The 21,199-nt window shown below is 40.2% G+C and overlaps 1 protein-coding gene across 2 annotated transcripts in view; it reads left to right on the forward strand.

The window, feature by feature from the left end:
• LRIG3 (leucine rich repeats and immunoglobulin like domains 3) overlaps positions 1 to 21,199 on the forward strand; it is a 47,509-nt gene that overhangs the window by 13,091 nt on the left and 13,219 nt on the right. For both annotated transcript variants that reach the window (XM_045789703.2, XM_087869012.1), the window contains exons 4-10: positions 15,801 to 15,932; positions 16,481 to 16,624; positions 17,849 to 17,992; positions 18,308 to 18,451; positions 18,863 to 19,006; positions 19,914 to 19,994; positions 21,107 to 21,178. In XM_045789703.2, coding sequence (XP_045645659.2) covers positions 15,801 to 15,932; positions 16,481 to 16,624; positions 17,849 to 17,992; positions 18,308 to 18,451; positions 18,863 to 19,006; positions 19,914 to 19,994; positions 21,107 to 21,178 — 861 coding nt within the window. The remainder of the gene's footprint in view (positions 1 to 15,800; positions 15,933 to 16,480; positions 16,625 to 17,848; positions 17,993 to 18,307; positions 18,452 to 18,862; positions 19,007 to 19,913; positions 19,995 to 21,106; positions 21,179 to 21,199) is intronic.

Here is a 21,199-nt window from a genome sequence, read left to right on the forward strand (position 1 = left end):
AGCCTTGGTTTATATGAGGGCCACATCTTTCTTTTTCCCCACAAAAGGAAATTGACCATAGGGTTGGTGTCATATAAGCGTTGGCTTATGTATGAGGAAAAGGGTGGAGTTGAGCAAGTGATTAGAAATCAGATCTGCAGTATTCTGTTATCTATGTATTGACCCCAGCACCATACTCGGTGGGAACTTCGTCCATAAGCAAGCATTTTTCATTGAGCATCTAAAAAATCAGCCTAATAAAAAAAATCATCTTGGGAGACAGTGATTTAAGAGACTTGCTTGGTTGTATGGCACAGAGTTTATTTAAATAATTCATCAAATGCACTTAGTGATTTTTAAAGCATATCGATATTTTAATAGTTCACAGCTCAGAGATAGAGCTTCACGTAGGGAAGGCAAGTGTTACATAGGTTTTCAAGTGATGATGTAGCTAAGTAATTTTGTAACTATGTGGTAGAGTTCAAATAGTTGTTTATTTGTTTTAAACCAAACCTATGTAAGTCAGCATTTGAAAGGAGGTTACCAGTATGTCATATTAATTAGGGAAGTGGGGAGAAGCTTCAATCCAAATTAGAATTTAAGTTTCTGGGGAATCAGGGAGCTTTGTTCTGACTAAGTGGACATACAGCCCCTCCCCATCTTTACCCATTTGTGGGTGTAGATGAGCCCATAGAATTGGACCCCCTTAACTGAAAATTCATCCCCAAATGTATGCTCTGCTGATGTGGATGAATGGACTAGTGTCTTTGTATTTAGAGGACATTGCATCAGAGGGCTGCAGCCTTCACCCGTATAAACAAACCAGACGTTATTGTGTTTAACGGAAATAAGCTCATAAAGCTCAAGTCTTAGAAAATAAACACATTACATCGTAATATGATAAGTTGTGTTCTTTTATTGGATTTTAAAGTGTTTATATGTGATTTGCGCATAAAAGAGTTTACACAAAGATGTATTCTTTACCCTCTACGTTTATCTTCACAATTAATCATAAACTAGTCCCCACAATACAAATTTGCTAGGTGTTCAAATTCTCAATTTAGATTTGAAACATAAATTTGTGATCCTGTCATGGTTCTTTAAACCCTTGAGGAATTTCCCACTGCTCTTAGGTCAAGAGCAGAATCCGTCACAAGACCTACAATGCTCTGACTGATCTGAATCCTCTTTTCCCATTGGGCCTCCTCTAGACTCATTTCTCACTTGTAGCAATGTGCCAGCTTGTTCTGTCGGGTCCTGTTCCAGACTTTTCTCTCTGCCTGCAGTACCCACCCTTACCCAGCGTTTGCTAGCCAGACTTAGATTCACCTGACACATTTTCCTATCGCCCTTACTTACAGTGTCCACATTATTATCATATACGCGGTGACATTGGTCAGTTGTATATTTGGGATTCTTTAATGCCCATTTCCCCCACCAGAATGAAACTTCCTAAAAGCTGACAGCATGTGTGTTTTCATCCCCATTGTAACCCTGGCATGTAGCTCAGTGTCTGGCACCTGGAGGCAGTGCGTGATGAATGACTAAATGGATGACTAAATGGATAGCTCAGACCCAATTAATATTGTATATAGTTAATTGTAGAAAAAACTATTCAGTTAACCTTTCTGTTCATGCCTCTCTGTATACACTTAAAATCGTTTTCATTACTAAAACTTGCTTTTTCCAAGGTAACAACATTCTTAGAGGTGACATGGTGAACCAGCAGACAACTTTGTTCAGGGGTGGTTCTCGGAGCCCATAAAATTGACCCCCAGTCCCTTGAACTGGACCTTCCAGCACAGCTTGCCACAAAATCTCCGTATTACCAGTGTTTGTTCTGAACCTGCACCATTTTCTCATCTCTCCCCTCGACGTCATGCTAGCCATTTTGATTGCCCCTTTGAAGTCTCGAGTGCAACTTCTGCCAGGGACGTTTCTGTGCTGAGCAGGGCTCGTGCTGCCAAAACAATAAAGTTACAGCCAGTTGCTTTTCATGATAGGGGTGGCAAGAGTCAACATGTCTCTCTCCTGGCCTAGTTCCTTTTCCTCCTTCTCATCCTCATTTGAGTATCTCTGCCATCTTCCTCAGATGAGAGGCTCGGGGCTCTGGTTGGGTAGAGAGACCAAAACAATGAAACAGGCTGCTATCTAACCAGTACCACCACTTCTCTCCTTGGCTGAAAGTTGCTTAAGTACTAAAGTCAAAACATGAAAGAAAAGGCAATTATAAGTATAAGCACTTCCTTTCTCAAATCACCTGCTTGACGGTCTCCCTTCCTCCCTGTGAAGCTGGCAGATAGAGCAGTCTCTAGAACAAGGTTGAAGGCAAAACGAAATACCAAGGTCCTCCTCCTGCTGCCAGTACCCTACAGCACAGGATCAACGTGGTGTACATTCTTGGACTGTCAGTTATACTGTGCGTGAGCAATTTTAAATGTTTTTATTCCAAAACAAATGCTGGAATAGAATCAAAACGAACATTTCTTTTTTAGAAGTAAAAAATAAAATGCTTTTTGAAGTTAATCACTAATTGCCATGTAATCCTGCACAAGGCACTGGCCTAGGAATAGAGGCAGTACTCTTTGGAGATGAATGGATGTTTACAGAATCAGGAAATGTTCTCAATTGTATAAATCCCTCTTTCTCTTATTCTCCTCCTTCTGTCTTTTTTGCCTTCACTTCCTCACCATCATCCCCATTTAAGTATCAACTAAAGGATGAGAGGAATTAGAAATGGTTTGGTCAAAATTGGTCAAAACCAATTTTTTTGTTGTTGGTTTTGAGTGTCTGCATGCAATTCTGGTAACTTAGAATGGGAAGAGACATTTCTCCCTATGGAGAGATCTCTGGAAAGAAGAGGTTATCCAGCCTCCCTTTGAGCACTTGCAGGGACAAAAGCTTGCTTCTTGGTGACAAACCATTCCACTGTGAATAGTTCTAATTACTAGGACTTTTTGTCAAGCCATACTCGTCTGTTACCTTTACCTGTTGTCTTAGTTCTGTGTGTTGGGGAGAACAACTTTGTTCTATTTTCTGCAAATTAATACCTATAAGTCTTAAAATACGAGGTTTTCTTAAAGCTTTCGCTTTTTCCTGGCTCAAATCCCAAATTGCCCTTTCCTGTGTGATACATGGTCTAGGCCAGTGCTATGCAGGGGCACTTTCCGCGGTGGTGGAAAGGTTCTGTATCTGTGCTGTTCTCTGTGGTAGCTGCTAGACACGTGGATATTGAACACTTGAAATGTGGCTAGTGTACTGAAGAATTCTGTTTTTAATTTTATTTCATTTAATTTAAGTAGCTACACATGGCCAGTGGCTATTGTCCTGAGCAGTGCAGGTCTAGACTCTTAAAAGTCCTCCCATATACACTTCATCCAGCATGACACTGGGAAATACGGTACCCAAACAAGATTTGCTAAGTGAAATAAGTCAGAGAAAGACAAAGCCCTTATGATTTCACTCATATGTGGAATTTAAGAAACAGAACAGATGAACGGGGCAAAGGGAAGGAAAAATAAGATAAAAACAGAGGGAGGCAAGCCATAAAAGACTTAATGATAAAGAACAAACCTGGGGGTTGCTGGAGGGAAGGTGGGTGGGGGGATGGGGTAACTGGGTGATGGGTATTAAGGAGGGTACGTGATGTGATGAGCACTGGGTGTTCACCTGACGAATCACTAAATTCTACTTCTGAAACTAATAGTTGGCTTACGTATGATGGATTAGTTAACTAAATTGAATTTAAATTTAAAAAAATATGGTGGGACCATGCCTGTTCACCAGAATTCTGGACATTAATGAAGCTTATAATTATGTTAACCTTTAAGGACCGTGTTGTATTAGAGGCTCCTACTGAATTGTGGTCACCCAAGCTCCCCAGGTCTGTTGTCATTTTCATAAAAATTGCTTTCACATAAGCCTTTTGAAAATGATTGTTAAATGATTAAAATACTGCCTTATCCCAACTTAATTTCTCTGGTTGCTTCTAGACCATCATTTTAGTACATTGAGAGGTTTGGGATCCTGATTCATCTAATAGGTGAGCTCGCTAGACATGTAGATCTGCGACATTTGTCCTCGATTATTCCCACCTCTCTCCTTGCTCATACAAATGCTGACATCACAAGGGCCACAGTCAGACCCAGTCGCAGCCACTAGGAGCTTCCTTTTTTTTTTTTTTTTTAATTTTAATTCCAGCATAGTTAACACAATGTTATATTAGTTTCAGGTGTACAGTTTAGTGATTCAGCAGTTCCATATTACCCAATGCACATGAAGATAAGTGTGATCTTCATCCCCATCACCTATTTACCCACCTTCCATCCCCTCCCCTCTGGTAACCATCAGTTTGTTCTCTGTATTTAAGAGTCTGTTTCTTGGTTTGTCTTTCTTTTTTTCCTTTGCTCATTTGTTGTTTCTTAAATTCCACATGTGAGTGAAATCATATGGTATTTGTCTTTCTCTTATTTCCCTTAGCATTATACACTCTAGCTCCATCCACGTCATTGCAAATGGCAAAATTTCATTCTTTTTTATGGCTGAGTAATCTTCCACTGTGTGTGTGTGTGTGTGTGTGTGTGTGTGTGTGTGTGTGTGTGTGTGTGTGTATGGCCATAGCCATCTCTTTATCCATCTATCGATGGACACTTGGGCTGCTTCCATAATTTGGCTATTGTAAATAATGGTGCAATAAACATAAGGGTGCATATATCCCTTTGAATTAGTGTTTTCATATTCTTTAGGTAAATGTCCAGTAGTACAATTAATTACTGGATTGTAGGGTAGTTCTATTTTTAACTTTTTGAGGTTCCTCAAAAAGAGTATGGAGGTTCCATACTCTTTCCCACAGTGGTTGCACCAGTCTGCATTCCCACCTACAGTGCCAAAGGGTTCCTTTTTCTCCGTGTCCTTGCCAGCACTTGTTTCTTATGTTTCTGGTTTTAGCCATTCTGACTGGTGTGAGAAGATACCTTTTTGTAGTTTTGATTTGCATTTCCCTGATGATGAGTGATGGTGAGCATCTTTTCATATATCTGTTGGCCATCTGGGTGTCTTCTTTGGAGAAATATCTGTTTGTGCCTTCTGCCCATTTTTTAGTTGGATCATTGGTTTTTGGATGTTGAGTTATATAAGTTGTTAGTATATTTTGGATACGAACCCTTTATCAGATATATTGTTTGCAAATACCTTCTCCCATTCGGTAGGTTGTCTTTTAGTTGTGCTGATTGTTTCCTCCCCTATGCAGAAGCCTTTTATTTTTGATGTAGTCCCAATAGTTTATTTTTGCTGCTGCTTCCCTTGCCTCAGGAGACATCTAGAAGATGTTGCTATGGTCGGTGTCAGAGAAATTACTGCCTGTGTTCTCTTTCAGGATTTTTATGGTTTCAGGTCTCACATTTACATCTTTAATCCATTTTGAATTTATTTTTGTGTGTGGTATAAGAAAGTGGTCTGGTTTCATTTTTTTTTTTTTTTAAGATTTTTATTTATTTGACAGAGAGAGACAGCCAGCGAGAGAGGGAACACAGCAGGGGGAGTGGGAGAGGAAGAAGCAGGCTCCCAGTGGAGGAGCCTGATGTGGGGCTCGATCCCAGAACGCCAGGATCACGCCCTCAGCCAAAGGCAGACGCTTAACGACTGCGCCACCCAGGCGCCCCCGGTTTCATTCTTTTACATGTTATCTGTCCAGTTTTCCCAGCACCACTTGTTGAAGAGACTGTCTTTTTCCTGTTGCTTATACTTACTTCCTTTGTTGAAGATTAATTGACTATATAATTGGGGTTTATTTCTGGGCTTTCTGTTCTTTTTTGGTTTGGGGCCAGTACCATACTGTTTTGATGACTATAGCTTTGTAGTGTATCTTGAACTCTGGGATTGTGATACCTCTAGTTTTGTTTTCCTTTTTTAATACTGCTTTGGCTATTCAGGGTCTTTGTGGTTCCATACAAATTTTAGGATTGTTTGCTCTAGTTCTGTGAAAAATGCCGTTGGTATTTTGATAGAGATAATATTAAACCTGTAGATTATTTTCAGTAGTATAGATATTTTAGCAATATTTGTTTTTCCAATCCATGAGCACAGAATGTCTTTCCCTGTCTTTGTGTTGTCTTCAGTTTCTTTCATCAGTGTTTTATAGTTTTCAGAGTATAGTTCTTTTACCTCTTCGGTTAATTTATTCCTAGGCATTTTATTATTTCTGGTGCAATTGTAAATGGGATTGTCTTCTTAATTTCTCTTTTTGCTGCTTCATTATTAGTGTATAGTGATGCATCAGATTTCTGTACATTGATTTTGTATCCTAGCAAGTTCCTTTAAAGGTTCGTGTCAGTCTGCCGATAAAGATAAGGGACGAGCTCGCTTGCCTGGACGATCATCATCACCACGTTATCTATGTCTTACTCACAAGAACAATTTAAATACTTGGTTAAATGTGATGTTCTTAGTCCATTCGTCTGTGAACCATATCAGAAAACAAAATAACATTAATTTAACCTGATGTGTTCATACAGAATTAATCTTCTGTATGAGAACTGTTTATTAATTTGAGGTTCAGAATAATGATGTTGTGTTTTCTGGCTTGTACTATCATCTTAAATGAAAATCCTTTATCTAGACTAATTTTTCATTAAAATATACAGAGCTAAGTTGGGTGAATTTTTGGGTAAAAAATTACAGTAGCTCTTTTGAGAGGAGGTTTTGTGGTTTATTTTGCTTTTTATAGAGAAAAGCCATTTTTATTCATTGATTGGATTTCTGTTGAAGACTTCCTATTAAGCATAGTGGACTGAAAGTATTCATTTCACTCTGCTCTTTCTTAAAACCCCCTTAAAATGAAAGTAAGGTCTAAAAAGCACACAGACAGGAACAAAGATAAAATAGGAAAGAAGACAGTCCAAATAAGAGATGTCATAAAAATTTTGCAAGCAAATGGACAAATTGTAACTGACTTAAAAGAAAGAAAATGGAGTGGTTCCCAAAAGCAGTAGATTGTTTTTTATGCAGAACCATTCTGAGTTCAGAAATTCAAAGCTTATATAAGGGTAGGGGTGCAGAGTAGGACTGAAAATGGGGGAAAGGTTAAAACTCTTTTATAAGAAGCATGAGACCTCCAAGTTTCTCCTCCATACTTATCCTCCAAAACTCAAAGCCTAATAACTGACATCGACAGAAGACTAGAAGTTACCCTCTGAAGAGTTGAAACAGTAAGTCTCTAGAATTTGGGACACAACCCCAGATGGCTGGGCAAGGAAGGGCTGGGGATTGAAGGTAGCATATTCTGCAATCAGGGAAATTAAATCTTATCTGAACACTGAGGATGACACTCCCTTGCCCCAGCTTATTTACCTATGAGCCCTCCCAGATATTAGCAATCATGTTTATACCCACCAGACTAGTGATTGGAAGATTGGAACCATAAAACATGTGGAGATCCCATCATGAAATAGGTCCCCTCTCTGCCACCTGTGGTGGAATTCACCAGTCAACAACTCTCTTCACACAGCCCTCAGTAAGCTTTTGAGTGCTTTTTATTGAACATGAATGGTTAGCCCAGTGATCGCCAGACTTTTGTAGGTTTCAAATAAGATCAGTGTCTACGGGGTGCTTGGGTGGTTCAATCTGTTAAGTGTCTGACTCTTGATTTCAGCTCAGGTCATGATCTCAGGGTGGTGAGATCAAGCCCCACATCGGGTTCCACCCTGGGTGTGGAGCCTGCTTAAGATTTTCTCTCTCCCTCTGCCCCCCTCCCCGCCCCTCTTCTCCCTCTCCCTAAAATTAAATAAATAAATAAATAAATAATATCAGTCTCTGAAATAAATAGGAAAAGAGAACCAGAGACAGTGGAAGGAAAAGGGAACCTCAGAACAACCTGATATATGCAGAAAGAAAAGAGATGTGATATCCAAAAACAAGTAAAGAATGGTAAATCATTAGTAATAATGATAAGGAATATTGAGAAAATAAGGACTAACTCTTAGAAGTTAAAAATGTAACAGACGCTTTAAAAGGTAATAGAAGTGTTGGAAGAAAGTTGAAAACTTTCTCCAAAAGAAGAACCAAAAGACAAAGGGATGGAAAATGGGAGAGGAAAAAATGAGAAAGTACAAAGATCAGGCAGAAGACTAACACCTATCTAATGGGAATTCCGCAGAGGCATCTGTGGAAATAGAAGGGAGGAAATGATCAGACATCTAAAAAAGTATCCCAGAACTGAGAAACACACGTTTCTAGGTCGAAAGACCCTACTGAGTGCCAGCAATTGAAATAAGACCTACACTGGAGACATTACGGGGCAGTTTCAGAATACCAGGAATAAAGAGAAGCTCTGAGAGGAGGAAAAAAAGCTAAAACATGACACAGGCCACCTGTAGGGGTTGACAGTGGTTCTCCTTGTGTGCTGCCAGCAACATCTGCATCACCTGGGAACTTGGTAGGAATGCAGATTCTCAGGTTCCATCTAACCTGCTGGAAGAGAAGCCCCCGCCCCCCCAGCTCCGATGCCTGCCCACCTTTGAGAAACATGGGGATAGAGAATCAGAATGGCCTCTGGCTCCTCAGTCAGTACTTCCATGAGTGCTGTGGATAGAGTAAAACACTGTCTTCAAAATCCCAAGGGAGAATGACTTCTAAATTCTGTACACGCTCAAACTGTCAACACTATAAAGACATTTCCAAACATGGGGGCTGAAGGAAGCACTTCTGCTCATGGTTTCTTGGAAAGCTAGCAGAGGATATGCTCCAGGAAAATGAGGGAGGAAACCAAGGATGAAGATGGGCAGCCAGGCAGTGGGACTCCCAACAGAGGTGAAGTCCCCCCAGAGTGAGGCCGGGTTCTGCAAGAGGCTCTGTTTTCTACATAATGGTTGCCTAAAGCCTTTGTAGTGAATCTGGTCTTCTGCAGGGCTTGTCATCCAAATCCAGAATCACCGCTCCTTAGGCATGCCTAAGATCATTCCATTCCACGTCCTCCTGCTTCACAGGTGAGAAAATCAAGGTCCAAAAAGTCTAGTAAATCAAAATACAACCAAGAAGAGAATCAAAATCCCCTTGCTAGGGAACTGTGATTGGAATTGCTACTTCAACAAAATCCTACTTTTAACAGGTTGGTTCATGTCTGGAGTGGCAGCGTTACTGTTTTCAGCTGGTAGCTGTAGTGGCCATACCATTTGCTGGCGCACATATGCATCTTGAACCATACTTCAGATAAATCCTTACCAGCCAGTCTAAAGCTTAATCTAGAATTTCTGGATCAGGCACTGGTTACTTATGGTCTCAGGCCCACTCACTGAATCCCGAGTTCTGGGAGACCAAAGAGGAATTACTGACAAGCAAATCACAAGCTGGGGGGAAATGCAAACTCACAGCTGAACTGTTAAAATGGTTTGGCATATGAAGACCCGTATAGAAAGCCTCTGCCTCAAAGAGAGGCAGGGAAGACTTCTAAAGTTTACCAAATTAGTGTTAATTTTTATTGTACATGATTAAATTATTTCAGATTAAAATACTTGTTCAGTAAGTATCTTTGGCATCTTAAATTTTAAGGGATTCACCCTTAAATTTCTGTTTACATAAAAAACTAAATTGAATTCACACTTGGGGATCCAAAAGGGTTGTTTTCTATGTGGTGAAAATGGGTTTTTGACCCTATCTCTTTTTTTCATTTTTAGCATGTATTATAATTGGCACATAAATAAGGCCCTGATCGTTGTAGGATGTCTGTATTAAAATATTATGGCTATCTTTATTCATGTTCTTGATCCAAAAGGCAACTATATTTTATGTTGACCTGGCTTTTAGAAAAGTTTTAAGAACGGACTCTTTCCTCCTTACAGTGGCCCATCTGCCGCTTAGTATCATTAGTTCTTAATCAAGAATATTTCTCCTTGAAAAAGTTCCCTCAGTTGGCTTTATTCTTTGATGCCACAGTGCCAGTGGACCAGTCTGAACATGTGTTCTTTTAATGAAACTTCTTAATTATCTTTTTAGAAAAAAGATGAGCAGAGACAGTTTATTTTTATCTGCATGGGAGAGGTTCTTTTGCTTGCCAAGTCTCTCTGTTAAAAGAAGTCTAATATTATGGGGTGTTAGTTATTCCAACCAAGGTGGTTTTCAAGGAGCATTTTGTTGGGGGACGAGGGTTATTGTTGGAAATGTAAGTGATCTTTAATGTATTTGCAAAATGTAGTGTTTTCTTTAACAACTTGTAATTCTTTTATAAATGGGTGCTAAAGTGGTTGCTTGCAAGTTATGTAGAGAAATCAGTATTTCCTTGGGGCCAGGCCAACTGTCCCAGTCAATACAGTTAATAATGCTCTCTCTGTGGTTGTGCAGAATGACCACAGCTTCAGCTGTTTGTTAGCTACACTAACTGAATTGGGCTCAAGGGGTGTGGTTAGAGTGATGCATTCTAAGACGAGTGGGCATTGCAACATAAAAAAGGAAGCATCACTGTGCACACCTTCTCTAAAAGGTCAATGCCACACGCACATAACCTTCTCTTACATAGCCAAGATTGCGCATCTTTCTTCACACATCACAGTGGCAAAGCCACAAGCTGCCTGTTATCATCTGTAATAGGTAGGAGACAGTTGAAACTATTGACAGATATTTCTTATTCATGAAGAAGCTGCGGTTTAATTGGTCAGGAATTCCAGGGTGAAAAAAACCTGATATTCTAGTTCCTCACAAAGAATATTCCACTCTCCTTTTAGACGCTGGATATAAACTGACACCATTCATATCCACTTAAACGTCCATGAAATTCTTTTGAGACTCTTACGCTTTGTGGAGACAGTGGTGAGTCAGAGAGTGAAACCAATCATCAGGCTACCAAGTGATCATGTCACTAACCTCATAACTTTTATTTCACTGTTAAAATTTAGTCTGGGTTTACATTCAGTGCAGGTGTTCAGAGGATCAGAACAAATGAGCACAGTCTTAAAAATGGAAATAACGTCTTTGTCCGTTTTCCTAGTAACGACAGACATTAAAATGGTCAGTAGCATCTCACACGTGAGCCAGCTGGGATCCCAGTCTGCAGCCCATGCTCTAGACGGCCTTCCATGTCAGCAGCACACACAGAGTGGTAATGGAGAGTGGATAGGAACTCTACCAGTGCTGAACTAGGTTCCAGTGTCCAGAGGCTGCAGAGCTGGAACCAGAGCCTGTATGTCAGGCGAGGAGAACAGCACAGCCTGTGCTCTGGGGAGCCCGATGCAGAGTAGTGCTTCACCCCCAAAGTGGATCGCTAGGCAGAGGTCATTGTTATCCCGACATACTGTCATTGGTCCTCTGCACCTCCTGGTGCCCCTGCACCTGGTCGTGCCTGTCTCCCACCGGTGTTTCTACCCAGTGTTGCCAGAGCAAGCTTTCTAAAATGCGTGTCTGATGTCATCACCCCATATCTGAAATCCTCTGCCCTCCTCCCCCAGCTGATCTTGAGATAAAGGCCCAATGCCTGCGTGGTTTACAGGGTCCCACTTGACCTACACTCTTCTCCTCCCAGCTACCTCACTCTTGGACTTCATCTCTCCCCAGTCTTCACCCATGGACTCTCTACTCCACCCTTCAAGGCTTTCTTTCATTTCCTCAAAGGGAAGCCTTGCCTTACTCACACTTGCTTCTGCTTGGAACACTAGCCTGTCTCCCTGCCGTGGGAAGTTTTGCTGACCCCTCCCACCATTTTTAGGGGGCTGTCCTTCTGCTGCCATCTCATCACAGCGGTTATCACTCTGGTGACCACTTCCATCTGTCTGCCTCTTCTCCCTGCTAGAATGGACGTTCTGGGAGGTCATGGACCGTATCCGTCTTGTTGCTTATTAGGTCTTCAGCACTCTCGGAGCAAATATCACCATAAGAAAAGGGTAGGCTATGTTTGGCTCTGCATTTTAAAGGTATTTGGCAAAGTGGGTTGAAAGGGGAAATTAGCAAAAAAGTGAAACAGATATGGTTGGGCCTGAGAAGCCAAGGCTGAATGAACCACCTGGGATTCCTGTTTTACCTGTGGCCTCTTGGATGCCTAAGGGAACCATCTGTGCTCCGACAGACCAAGCCCCCAGGTCTCTGTGTGTCCTCAAGGGACTAATTATACTTGACCTCAGCAATGATTTGACCATGGAACACCTCGTACTGTCAAACACAGATGACCAAAATGTTCACTGTCCTTTTGAGGTGGATTTGCACAAGGTTGCAATGCCTTCCAATACTACACTACTTACATATTTTGATTTTTGAACAATGGAAAGTTGGGACTTCCATCTTTTCCATGGAAAAAGGTATTCACACTGTTTGTTTGTTGTTTGTTTTGTTAAAGCATTGCACATCCTGCCAAAAATATTAACTAACTGCAGTGCTTTCAGTGTGTTCATCAGTTTTGGCATTCATCCATATTTGGAGAAAAATTAAAGCTGGAGTTGAATTGAGTCTTTGTCTTTTAGAAGTGGCTATTTGTGACCAGCTCTATTAGAATTATGTTTATTTTGAGGGTTTTAGGTGATTAAAAAGATTTTTCAATCTAGTTTTTAATGGAGTTGTCTCCTTTTTTAAAAACTCTCGCATGATATAGAGCAAGTTTGTTTTGTTTAAACTGGTACCTATCAGGTGGTTATTTGTCAGTTGGTCTGAGGGCTAATATGAAACTGGTATTTGGATTTAATTCGGTTCCATTAGAACAGAGGTAAAATTCTGTGATACAGGGGCTATTATCCTGGCAGTTGTAAGGGATTTTTGTGCGAGGAAGCAGGGCTGACAAAGAGGGCACTGTGCGTGCTCCGTCTGTAACTGAGCACTTTCACACTGCAATTTAGGAAGTGTGCAGTTCAGGAAATTGCTGGCTTTGGCTGGAGCGTACTTTAACTGCAAGGAAAATTTTATTCGTCACTCAAGTAATTGGCAGTTTTAATACCTTGTTCATAATTACTTAATAAACAAACGAACATATAAACCAAAGATTGTATGGCCTGTTATCTAACTCGTAGCCTTATTTGACCAATGTGATAGACACCTGTGGGTCTCCCTCTCCCTCCCACAAAAAAACAGTTTGTTCCATTTATTGCAAAAATCTATAGCTGAGCATTTTCTTTGTCTTGTGAAATGTTAAGTGTAGCTCTACTACCCTCAGACAGCCTGGGGGCCAAAACCAGATGCGGAGTTGATGGGAGGTAGTGACTAGGGACAGGGGAGGGCGATGGAGAGAGGGAAGCATTTCAGGGTTACTCTGCTGTTTGTGGGAGGACATCCTGGTAATGCAAACATTTGGGTTATGTGTTTAAGAGTACATTTTTGTCCCCTAAAGTGTGGTTTTGTTTAACCCACACACCCTGACCCTAAGGCCCTGTGGCTTGTCTCTTGGACTAAATCCATCTCCGGGATCTAGAAATTGACTAATTGTCTCGCTTGCATTACCCTGTACCTCACAACTAGATCAAGGAGTTTATACACTGGCAAATCCAGATGTGGGAAATGGTCAAAATCAGAGGTCATGGCTGACTTGACTCTAAACAAAATCTGTAAGACTTTATGGGAGACCAAGGGCTTGATATTTGTTACTTGTAAATAGGACTGTTAACCCTTTTTTTTTTTTTTTAACCTTACTGTAATCACAGACAAATTCAGCTCTTAACATATACATCACCTATGCCTGTTACCTTATATAGGATTACTTCAGAACGTAGAGTTAGATTCCCGGATGACCTGGATCAAAACACATGACAGTCCTTAAAAGTAACATATGGAGGATTTTAACAATATTTTGAGAAGTTTTGTTAGTTCGTTGTTATTTTAATAGAAAAGGTCCAACCTGTTTTCTCCCCTTATTGTTCCCTCTTGTGGGGAAATCGCACCTGACACGGGCACGTATTTGGGAAGTTGGTCTTCTAGTCTGGTGGATGGCAAACACATGCACACCCCTGGGTTGTCTTTCTGGGTGCAGGCAAGACTGGGGAGACCCTGTTTCCAGGGCCTCTTAGTGTTAGCATGGTGATGGCTCCGTGAGGCAGTGTTGATTCCCACATCAGTTTGAACCCAGAAGTTCAGTATTTCTGCAAGGGTGAGAAGTTGTGGCCCTTTCTGGGGGTGCATCTCCACATAAGAACTTAATTGCCAAAATATATTTGACACTGTGTTCTATGAAACTAGCCTTTGGTGATTGCTTTGAGACCAATATGGCCTCGTAGGTTAAAAGCTCTAGTTTCCTAATTTTACAATTATCTATAATATCTATACTAGAGAAACATTACTATGATTAAGTGGCAAAATATATGAACAATGCTTAGCCTCAGCTTGATGTTTGAGATGTTCTCAATGTTCTTAGGTTTCATACACAGTCCAGGACAGAGGGGTAGAGACCTATCCCCCTACTTCAGAGGAGCTCAGAGTATGGCAGAGAAGACCAGCAGTGTGAAAGTGCTGTGTCAGAATGCAGCATAGGATTTTGGGAAAAATACACATGAGGTACTGTTAACTCAGGGACCTTCTGACATGGTGAGAGGCCTGTGTGTTACAATATTGCAAAAGAGCTTAATAAACTCTCAGAGCACTATAGGAATATATTATTGGTAGAAAGATACACACACGAGATGTGTTTCCCACGTTTTCTCAGTAGATGAGGCTTCCCGATAGACTATGTATAAAAGCAGCAGCATGTGACAAAGCACATATAGAGCTCTGCCTGCAGCCTTCAGATTGTGTCATTGTTCCGTGGATTATAAAGAGATCTTTTTTGTAAGTGGACTCTCTTTCCGCCCTGGCCTTCCTACCTGGACATGTTTCCCCGCCAAATGATGGTCTAGAAAGTCCAGGCTCCCTGATCTACTGTGACAAATAAGATGGCTTGCCGTCAGTTTGATTCCTGTTTTCTAGCAAGATTGTCATTTAATGTGGAGTTTCCCCTTGAAAGCTGTTGTACTGATGACCTTTTAAGAGATTTGACTTGGCCTCTATTTTGTTTTGTTTTTCATTTGTGGTCTAGTGTCGGGCTCATCAATGGAACTTTCAATGATGAAATGTTCTGTATGTGCACTGACCCATGTGACAGCCACCTGGCACGTGTGGGTATTGAGGATCTGAAATGTGGTTACTGCGATTAAGGAACTGAATTTTTAACAGTTAATTTTAATTTAAAGTGCTAAATATGCTACCATATTGGTCATCGTGGTCTGGTGTTTAAGACCGTTAATGTCAAACTTTATTAACCTAATTAACTAGAGATTACTTAGACTGGTGTGCTTTTATGTAATATCTTTATAATATTCAAAGCCCTGGAGCACATTTATTCATTTCAAAGACTATGGCAATACCTTGAAACTTGCTATTTCTTAAAGAGAAAGAGAGCTCTCTAGCTTGGCTTAAAAAAAAAAAATCCCAATCTGATGAGTATTTTAAGTTCATTAGTACCTGTCGTGTGGGTATCTAGAAATAGATTAGGAGTTAAGAAAAGGAATAGGGAACGAACACAGTTGCCTGGAATGCCAACTCAGCGTTAGTCATTTTATATACCATTTAATAAAATGATAAGGAAGAAGGACTGGTAACAACAACAACAACAAATCAGACAGTTTTTAAGTGCTTAACACTTGGATAACCACAGCTATTTAACACACCCACATTTATATAGGAATGTTTTCCATACATTCTAATATTATGATTTACTATTTAAGGTGAAATTAAAGTGACATAAGAATTGCTGTTTAACTTTTAGAAGTACAGCTTAGAGCAACCATTTGTCCGTATTTCTGAAGAACAATTTAGGAATAGAAGATACTTCTCGCCTTTCAGATTGTTGTACTATTAACCCTGCCTTCTTTGCTCTCCTTAAATTCTAGAGCTGGAAACAGAATTGTTGAAATACTGCCTGAATATCTGAAACTATTTCAGTCCCTCGAAACTTTGGACCTGAGCAGCAATAATATATCAGAGCTTAAAACTCCCCTTCCACCCCTACAACTCAAATATCTGTAAGTCAATCTTCTTTAACAAAAATATTCACCGATGATGAAAATACCATGTCATAATAATAAAAAAATCAACTTTAAGGTGTAACAAAATCTGCCTTTTTTTTTTTTAACTGCTGGTGTATCCGCAGTATAACTTTCTTATTGATGTGTAATTTGCTATAAACCCAAATAACCAGTCTTTATTTTGTTGTTGCACTTTTGGATTACAAAGAATTAGACGTCCTTTGTTGGAAAAACTGTGTGGAGTTGAAAGTACTTCTTTAAAAAATTAAATCACTCTTTGTTTCATCAATAAATGAATTTTATAAAAAGCGGACAAGCATCTGTAACAAATTTTTATACCCTTCAAATATTCTGATCACTCTTTCCTTAGCAGTATGTGTGAATCGTAGTCAGTGTTGGTCCACAAGACCTAAAGACTTAATTTTTAGGTGTCTGTTGATAGAAATGATGGTTATAGGTTCTCTGGAGATTATAATAGAGAGAATGTATGTGCTTTAACTTTCCAAAGAGCCAAAAAGAGGAGCTCATCTTCAAACTTTTAACAGGTATCTCAACAGCAACCGAGTCACTTCAGTGGAACCTGGGTATTTTGACAATCTGGCCAACACACTCCTGGTGTTGAAGCTGAACAGGAACCGAATCTCAGCTGTCCCACCCAAGATGTTTAAACTGCCCCAGCTGCAACACCTGTAAGAAAGATGTTCTTTTAGTGCTTCTTTACCTCTAAACCCTTGGTGTCTGTTGCCTAAAATCCACAACGTGACCGAAGGAGTTTTGAAGCAAGGATGTGGCTCTCTTCCCACTGAGAACTGGAGTGGCCAAATTTCTGAATCGGAAAGAGCCTTCACAGTCCCCTAGTGCAAACTCCCGCCTGACAGGGCAGGTCGGACTGTTACTGAAGGAATGAACAGTGTCATCATGAACAGTCTCCACACAAAGGCATCATTGTGGCACTGGCGAAATCATGGTGACGCCCAGCAGCTGTGGTTTATGAAAATAATACCGACAACTCCAGGAGGTTCTGATGGCTGAAGTGGCTGCAGAGAGCTGTCTCGTTAATAGTGCTGGAATGACCTGTGAACAGGCTCCTCCAGTACAGTGGTTTTCAACCTTGGCTGTACATTATAGGCACTGGGGAGCTTTTAAAAATCCCAGTATCCAGGCCACACCCTAGACCAATTATATTGGAACCTCTGGGGGTAAGATCCAGGCTTCGGTAATTTTTAAAACTCTCCAGGTGATTGCAGTGTGCAACCAAGGTTGAAAATGACTGCCTTAAAGAGAAAGCATTGAACAGAAGAATAATCATGAGAGAGTAACCAGCTTTTGTAAGCAGAATAAGCTTGGCAGCCCTGCCCCTGAATAGACTCATGTTTTAACATAATATTCAGTATACTCACTCTGGGTAATTTAAAAACAAATGCACTGAGTAGGGGCGCCTGGGTGGCACAGCGGTTAAGCGTCTGCTTTCGGCTCAGGGCGTGATCCCGGCGTTCTGGGATCGAGCCCCACATCAGGCTCCTCTGCTATGAGCCTGCTTCTTCCTCTCCCACTCCCCCTGCTTGTGTTCCCTTTCTCGCTGGCTGTCTCTATCTCTGTCGAATAAATAAATAAAATCTTTAAAAAATAAAAATAAAAAAATAAAAACAAATACACTGAGTAGATAAGCATTTTAGAAATGAAAGTGTAGTCTAGTTTCAGTATTTCATTTTTCCAAAAATACATCACACATTTCAGGAAAATCCACTCCCTGCTAATAAATCAGAATTCTTCTCAATAAAAATGTTTAGAAATTTAAGACATTCTATGTAATTTAACACTGGTTGGTTTAACTATATTGTGGTAATGTCACATTTTATTACTACCTCCAGAATTTTGTCATATAAGCTGTTTAACTGTTATGTCCAATGCAGTGAACTGAACCGAAACAAGATTAAAAACGTAGATGGGCTCACGTTCCAAGGGCTCGGTGCTCTGAAGTCTCTGAAAATGCAAAGAAATGGAGTAACAAAACTTATGGATGGAGCATTTTGGGGGCTGAGCAACATGGAAATCTTGTAAGTGTGTCTTACCACAATTCCTGCTTAGGTAGTATGATCATGGAGTGCTCAGTGAGCACACAGTAGCTTTATTTGAAATCCTGTGTTAAAATCTCATAATTTACAGTCGTATAATTTAATACTACATTTTGTTTCAGGTAACATGACTGAGAATTTATAAACCCATGGTATTTTTTGCTGATGTCTTTATATAACAAAAGCTAAACATCTTGTAACAATAGGAATATGTAATAGGTTGTAATCATGTGTCTCCTTTGAAGAGACTAGATAATGAACTTTTGATCCTGCTTTTGATTCTTACTGTAAATGTAGGCAGCTGGACCATAACAACCTAACAGAGATTACCAAAGGCTGGCTTTATGGCTTGCTGATGCTGCAGGAACTTCATCTCAGCCAAAATGCCATCAACAGGATCAGCCCTGATGCCTGGGAGTTCTGCCAGAAACTCAGTGAGCTGTGAGTTGCCTTTTATTCTCCTCAGGTTTGAGAGCAGGGATCATGCCAGAGCATGAGCTTCTTACCACTGATCTGTGAAATTTTCATAACAAAGTTTCCAAGGTGACAGCTTTTTTCACATGCAACCTAGTCATATTTTTGTTGTGATAAGTTGAAGCCAACTGTGCTGTTTGAGTTCTAGGGCACACGGGCTAAATCAGTGATGGTTATTTTCAAATAAAGAGAATTTTTTTTAATTGCTAGGATTAGCAATAATGTTTACCTGAGTATTATTAAAAAGGCAGAGTGTTAAAATAAGGATTATTGTGGTTACATATATTGCTTGTTGTTTGAAAACAAATCATTGTGTTGAATTGGAAAATAAAGGCTATTATTTGTTTGGTTTTGTTTGGTTTGGTTTTGTTTTTACAGGGACCTAACTTTCAATCACTTATCGAGGTTGGATGATTCGAGCTTCCTGGGCCTAAGCTTACTAAATACACTGCACATTGGGAATAACAAAGTCAGCTACATTGCTGATTGTGCCTTCCGGGGGCTTTCCAGTTTAAAGACTTTGTAAGTTACACACTCTGCTCTCTGTGCATGAACCTAATTGGTTCCTAAATGTGCCCACTTTTCTCCAAACAGATTTCCTTTCTTGTGAAGGAACTATGTACAGCCTCAGAAGTAGTGTCTTAATCTTTCCCAGATCAGTTTGATTAAAATCAGTCCATTTCATCCATATGTGTTTCTTGGAGGGATTAAAAAGGACAATGATCAGATAGGTTTGGTGATTACACTTAGCCTTCTCAGGATCTCCAGGAAGTTGGTAACTGCTCAAAAGGGAAACGTTTTAAATCCATTGATTTTTCTTTATAAAAATGCAGGTTGGCAATTACCCAGAACAAAAAGATATACAAAGGACAGCAAAGGAAGATGCCTGTTTATCACGACAGTTATATCCAGACTTGATCTCTATCCTAAGAGGAAGAAGAGAGAGTTGAATTAGTTGACCTTTGAAAAAATCTTTGAAATGTTCATTTTAATGTCGTGCAATGGGCTTTTGGGTTTTGCACTGTCAGAGACTTTTGCTCTGTTCGCTCTTTGAAGCATTACATAATTGCAAGACATGCTGTGTGCTTTGGCCAACTCCTACTTGTGTGCTTGGAGCAGTGGTGTTAAAGTTTAATGTATTTTTCAGACTGTCCAGGTCTTTCAGAATTTAGTCATCTCGATAGAGGAATTAATAGGACAGAATCAACCATCCTGATTTTGGGCAAAAACTTAGTGTTGGGAGACAGAAAGAGTTTTCTATTGTTTTGAAAGGGGTGGAGATGATGTGGGGGATTATGAGGAATTTATTACTAATTACATGCCACCTGGGTGGTGATCTCAGCTTTCTGAGTATCTCTCTAAGGAGAACGCTTGTATCTTTTGTTAAGTACCTGGTACTAGTTTCAGTAACGTTTCTTCTTATAATTAGGGATCTGAAGAACAATGAGATTTCCTGGACTATTGAAGACATGAACGGTGCTTTCTCTGGGCTTGACAAACTGAGACGGCTGTGAGTAGGATTTTCTTCATGGTTGCCTCCCTGTCTGACCCATACCCCTTGAAGTCCATTCTGCAGGTTGAGATTTGAGAGAATTTAGAACTAGAGGCTGAATCTGGTTGCTTCCCTTGGTCATCTCCCCAAATGAGTGTTGTGATACAAGATGGGTATTAATTAGTTTTTCTTCCTTGGTATGGTGGTTTTATTCAACACTTTGGTGAGTTGTGACTTATTTTAATATCTAGACAAGAATTATAAATTCTTTTGAGTGCTTAGAATCTTGGGATTATCATAGTGTAAAAGGACACTTCCTAATTTCACCATTTTGAAACTTTCAGTGTTGCATTCAGCTTGCAGGAACCTTTAAGTGACGTGATCCAGTGTCCACTGATAAGACTGCAGTGGGTTCCAAGCAGTACAGGCGAAAAACATGCTTCTTTTCAGCCTTCAAGTGGCCTTGTAGATGGCCAGATCCTGTCTTTTTAGTTTTCAAGTTGAGTTCCATATAGCCCTAAATTTCCGTGGATGATGAAAGTATCCATGGGGAGGGAGGGTAAGAAGATCTCCACTATTATCTGTTTCGCTAATTATAGTTCTGAGACCATTTACCTGGAAGGAAGTTTCTACCTCTTCCTAAGAAGACTTTGAAAATCACAGCTTTAATTTAACTGCCAGAGTAACTTACTGAATACCTATATTTGCCAGGTTCTCTGTTGAATGCTTTGAGACCGTGCTGAACTATATTACTGAAATAGATGGCATGAGTACATTTGTACAGGATATATCGTTTAATTGAAGAAAATAGAATTATTCACAATGATTTTTTTCTACAATGATTTTTAAAGCTTTTTTTTTTTTTTTTTTAAGATTTTATTTATTTATTTGACAGAGACAGCGAGAGAGGGAACACAGGCAGGGGGAGTGGGAGAGGGAGAAGCAGGCTCTCCTCTGAGCAGGGAGCCCAATGTGGGGCTCAATCCCAGGACCTTGGGATCATGACCCGAGCCGAAGGCAGATGCTTAACGACTGAGCCACCCAGGCACCCCTAAAAGAGATTCTTTTCATGAGAATTCCACCCCCAAATGGCTTTATTCCAATGTAACTTTTTTTTTTTCTCCCCTCAGAATACTCCAGGGAAACCGGATTCGATCTATTACCAAAAAAGCCTTTACCGGTTTGGACGCATTAGAACATCTGTGAGTGACTGGAATTTAGTT

This window comes from Ursus americanus, chromosome 17, assembly GCF_024610735.1.
Source record: "Ursus americanus isolate L20-20 chromosome 17, mUrsAme1.1.p, whole genome shotgun sequence".
In the NCBI taxonomy this organism is placed as follows: domain Eukaryota; kingdom Metazoa; phylum Chordata; class Mammalia; order Carnivora; family Ursidae; genus Ursus; species Ursus americanus.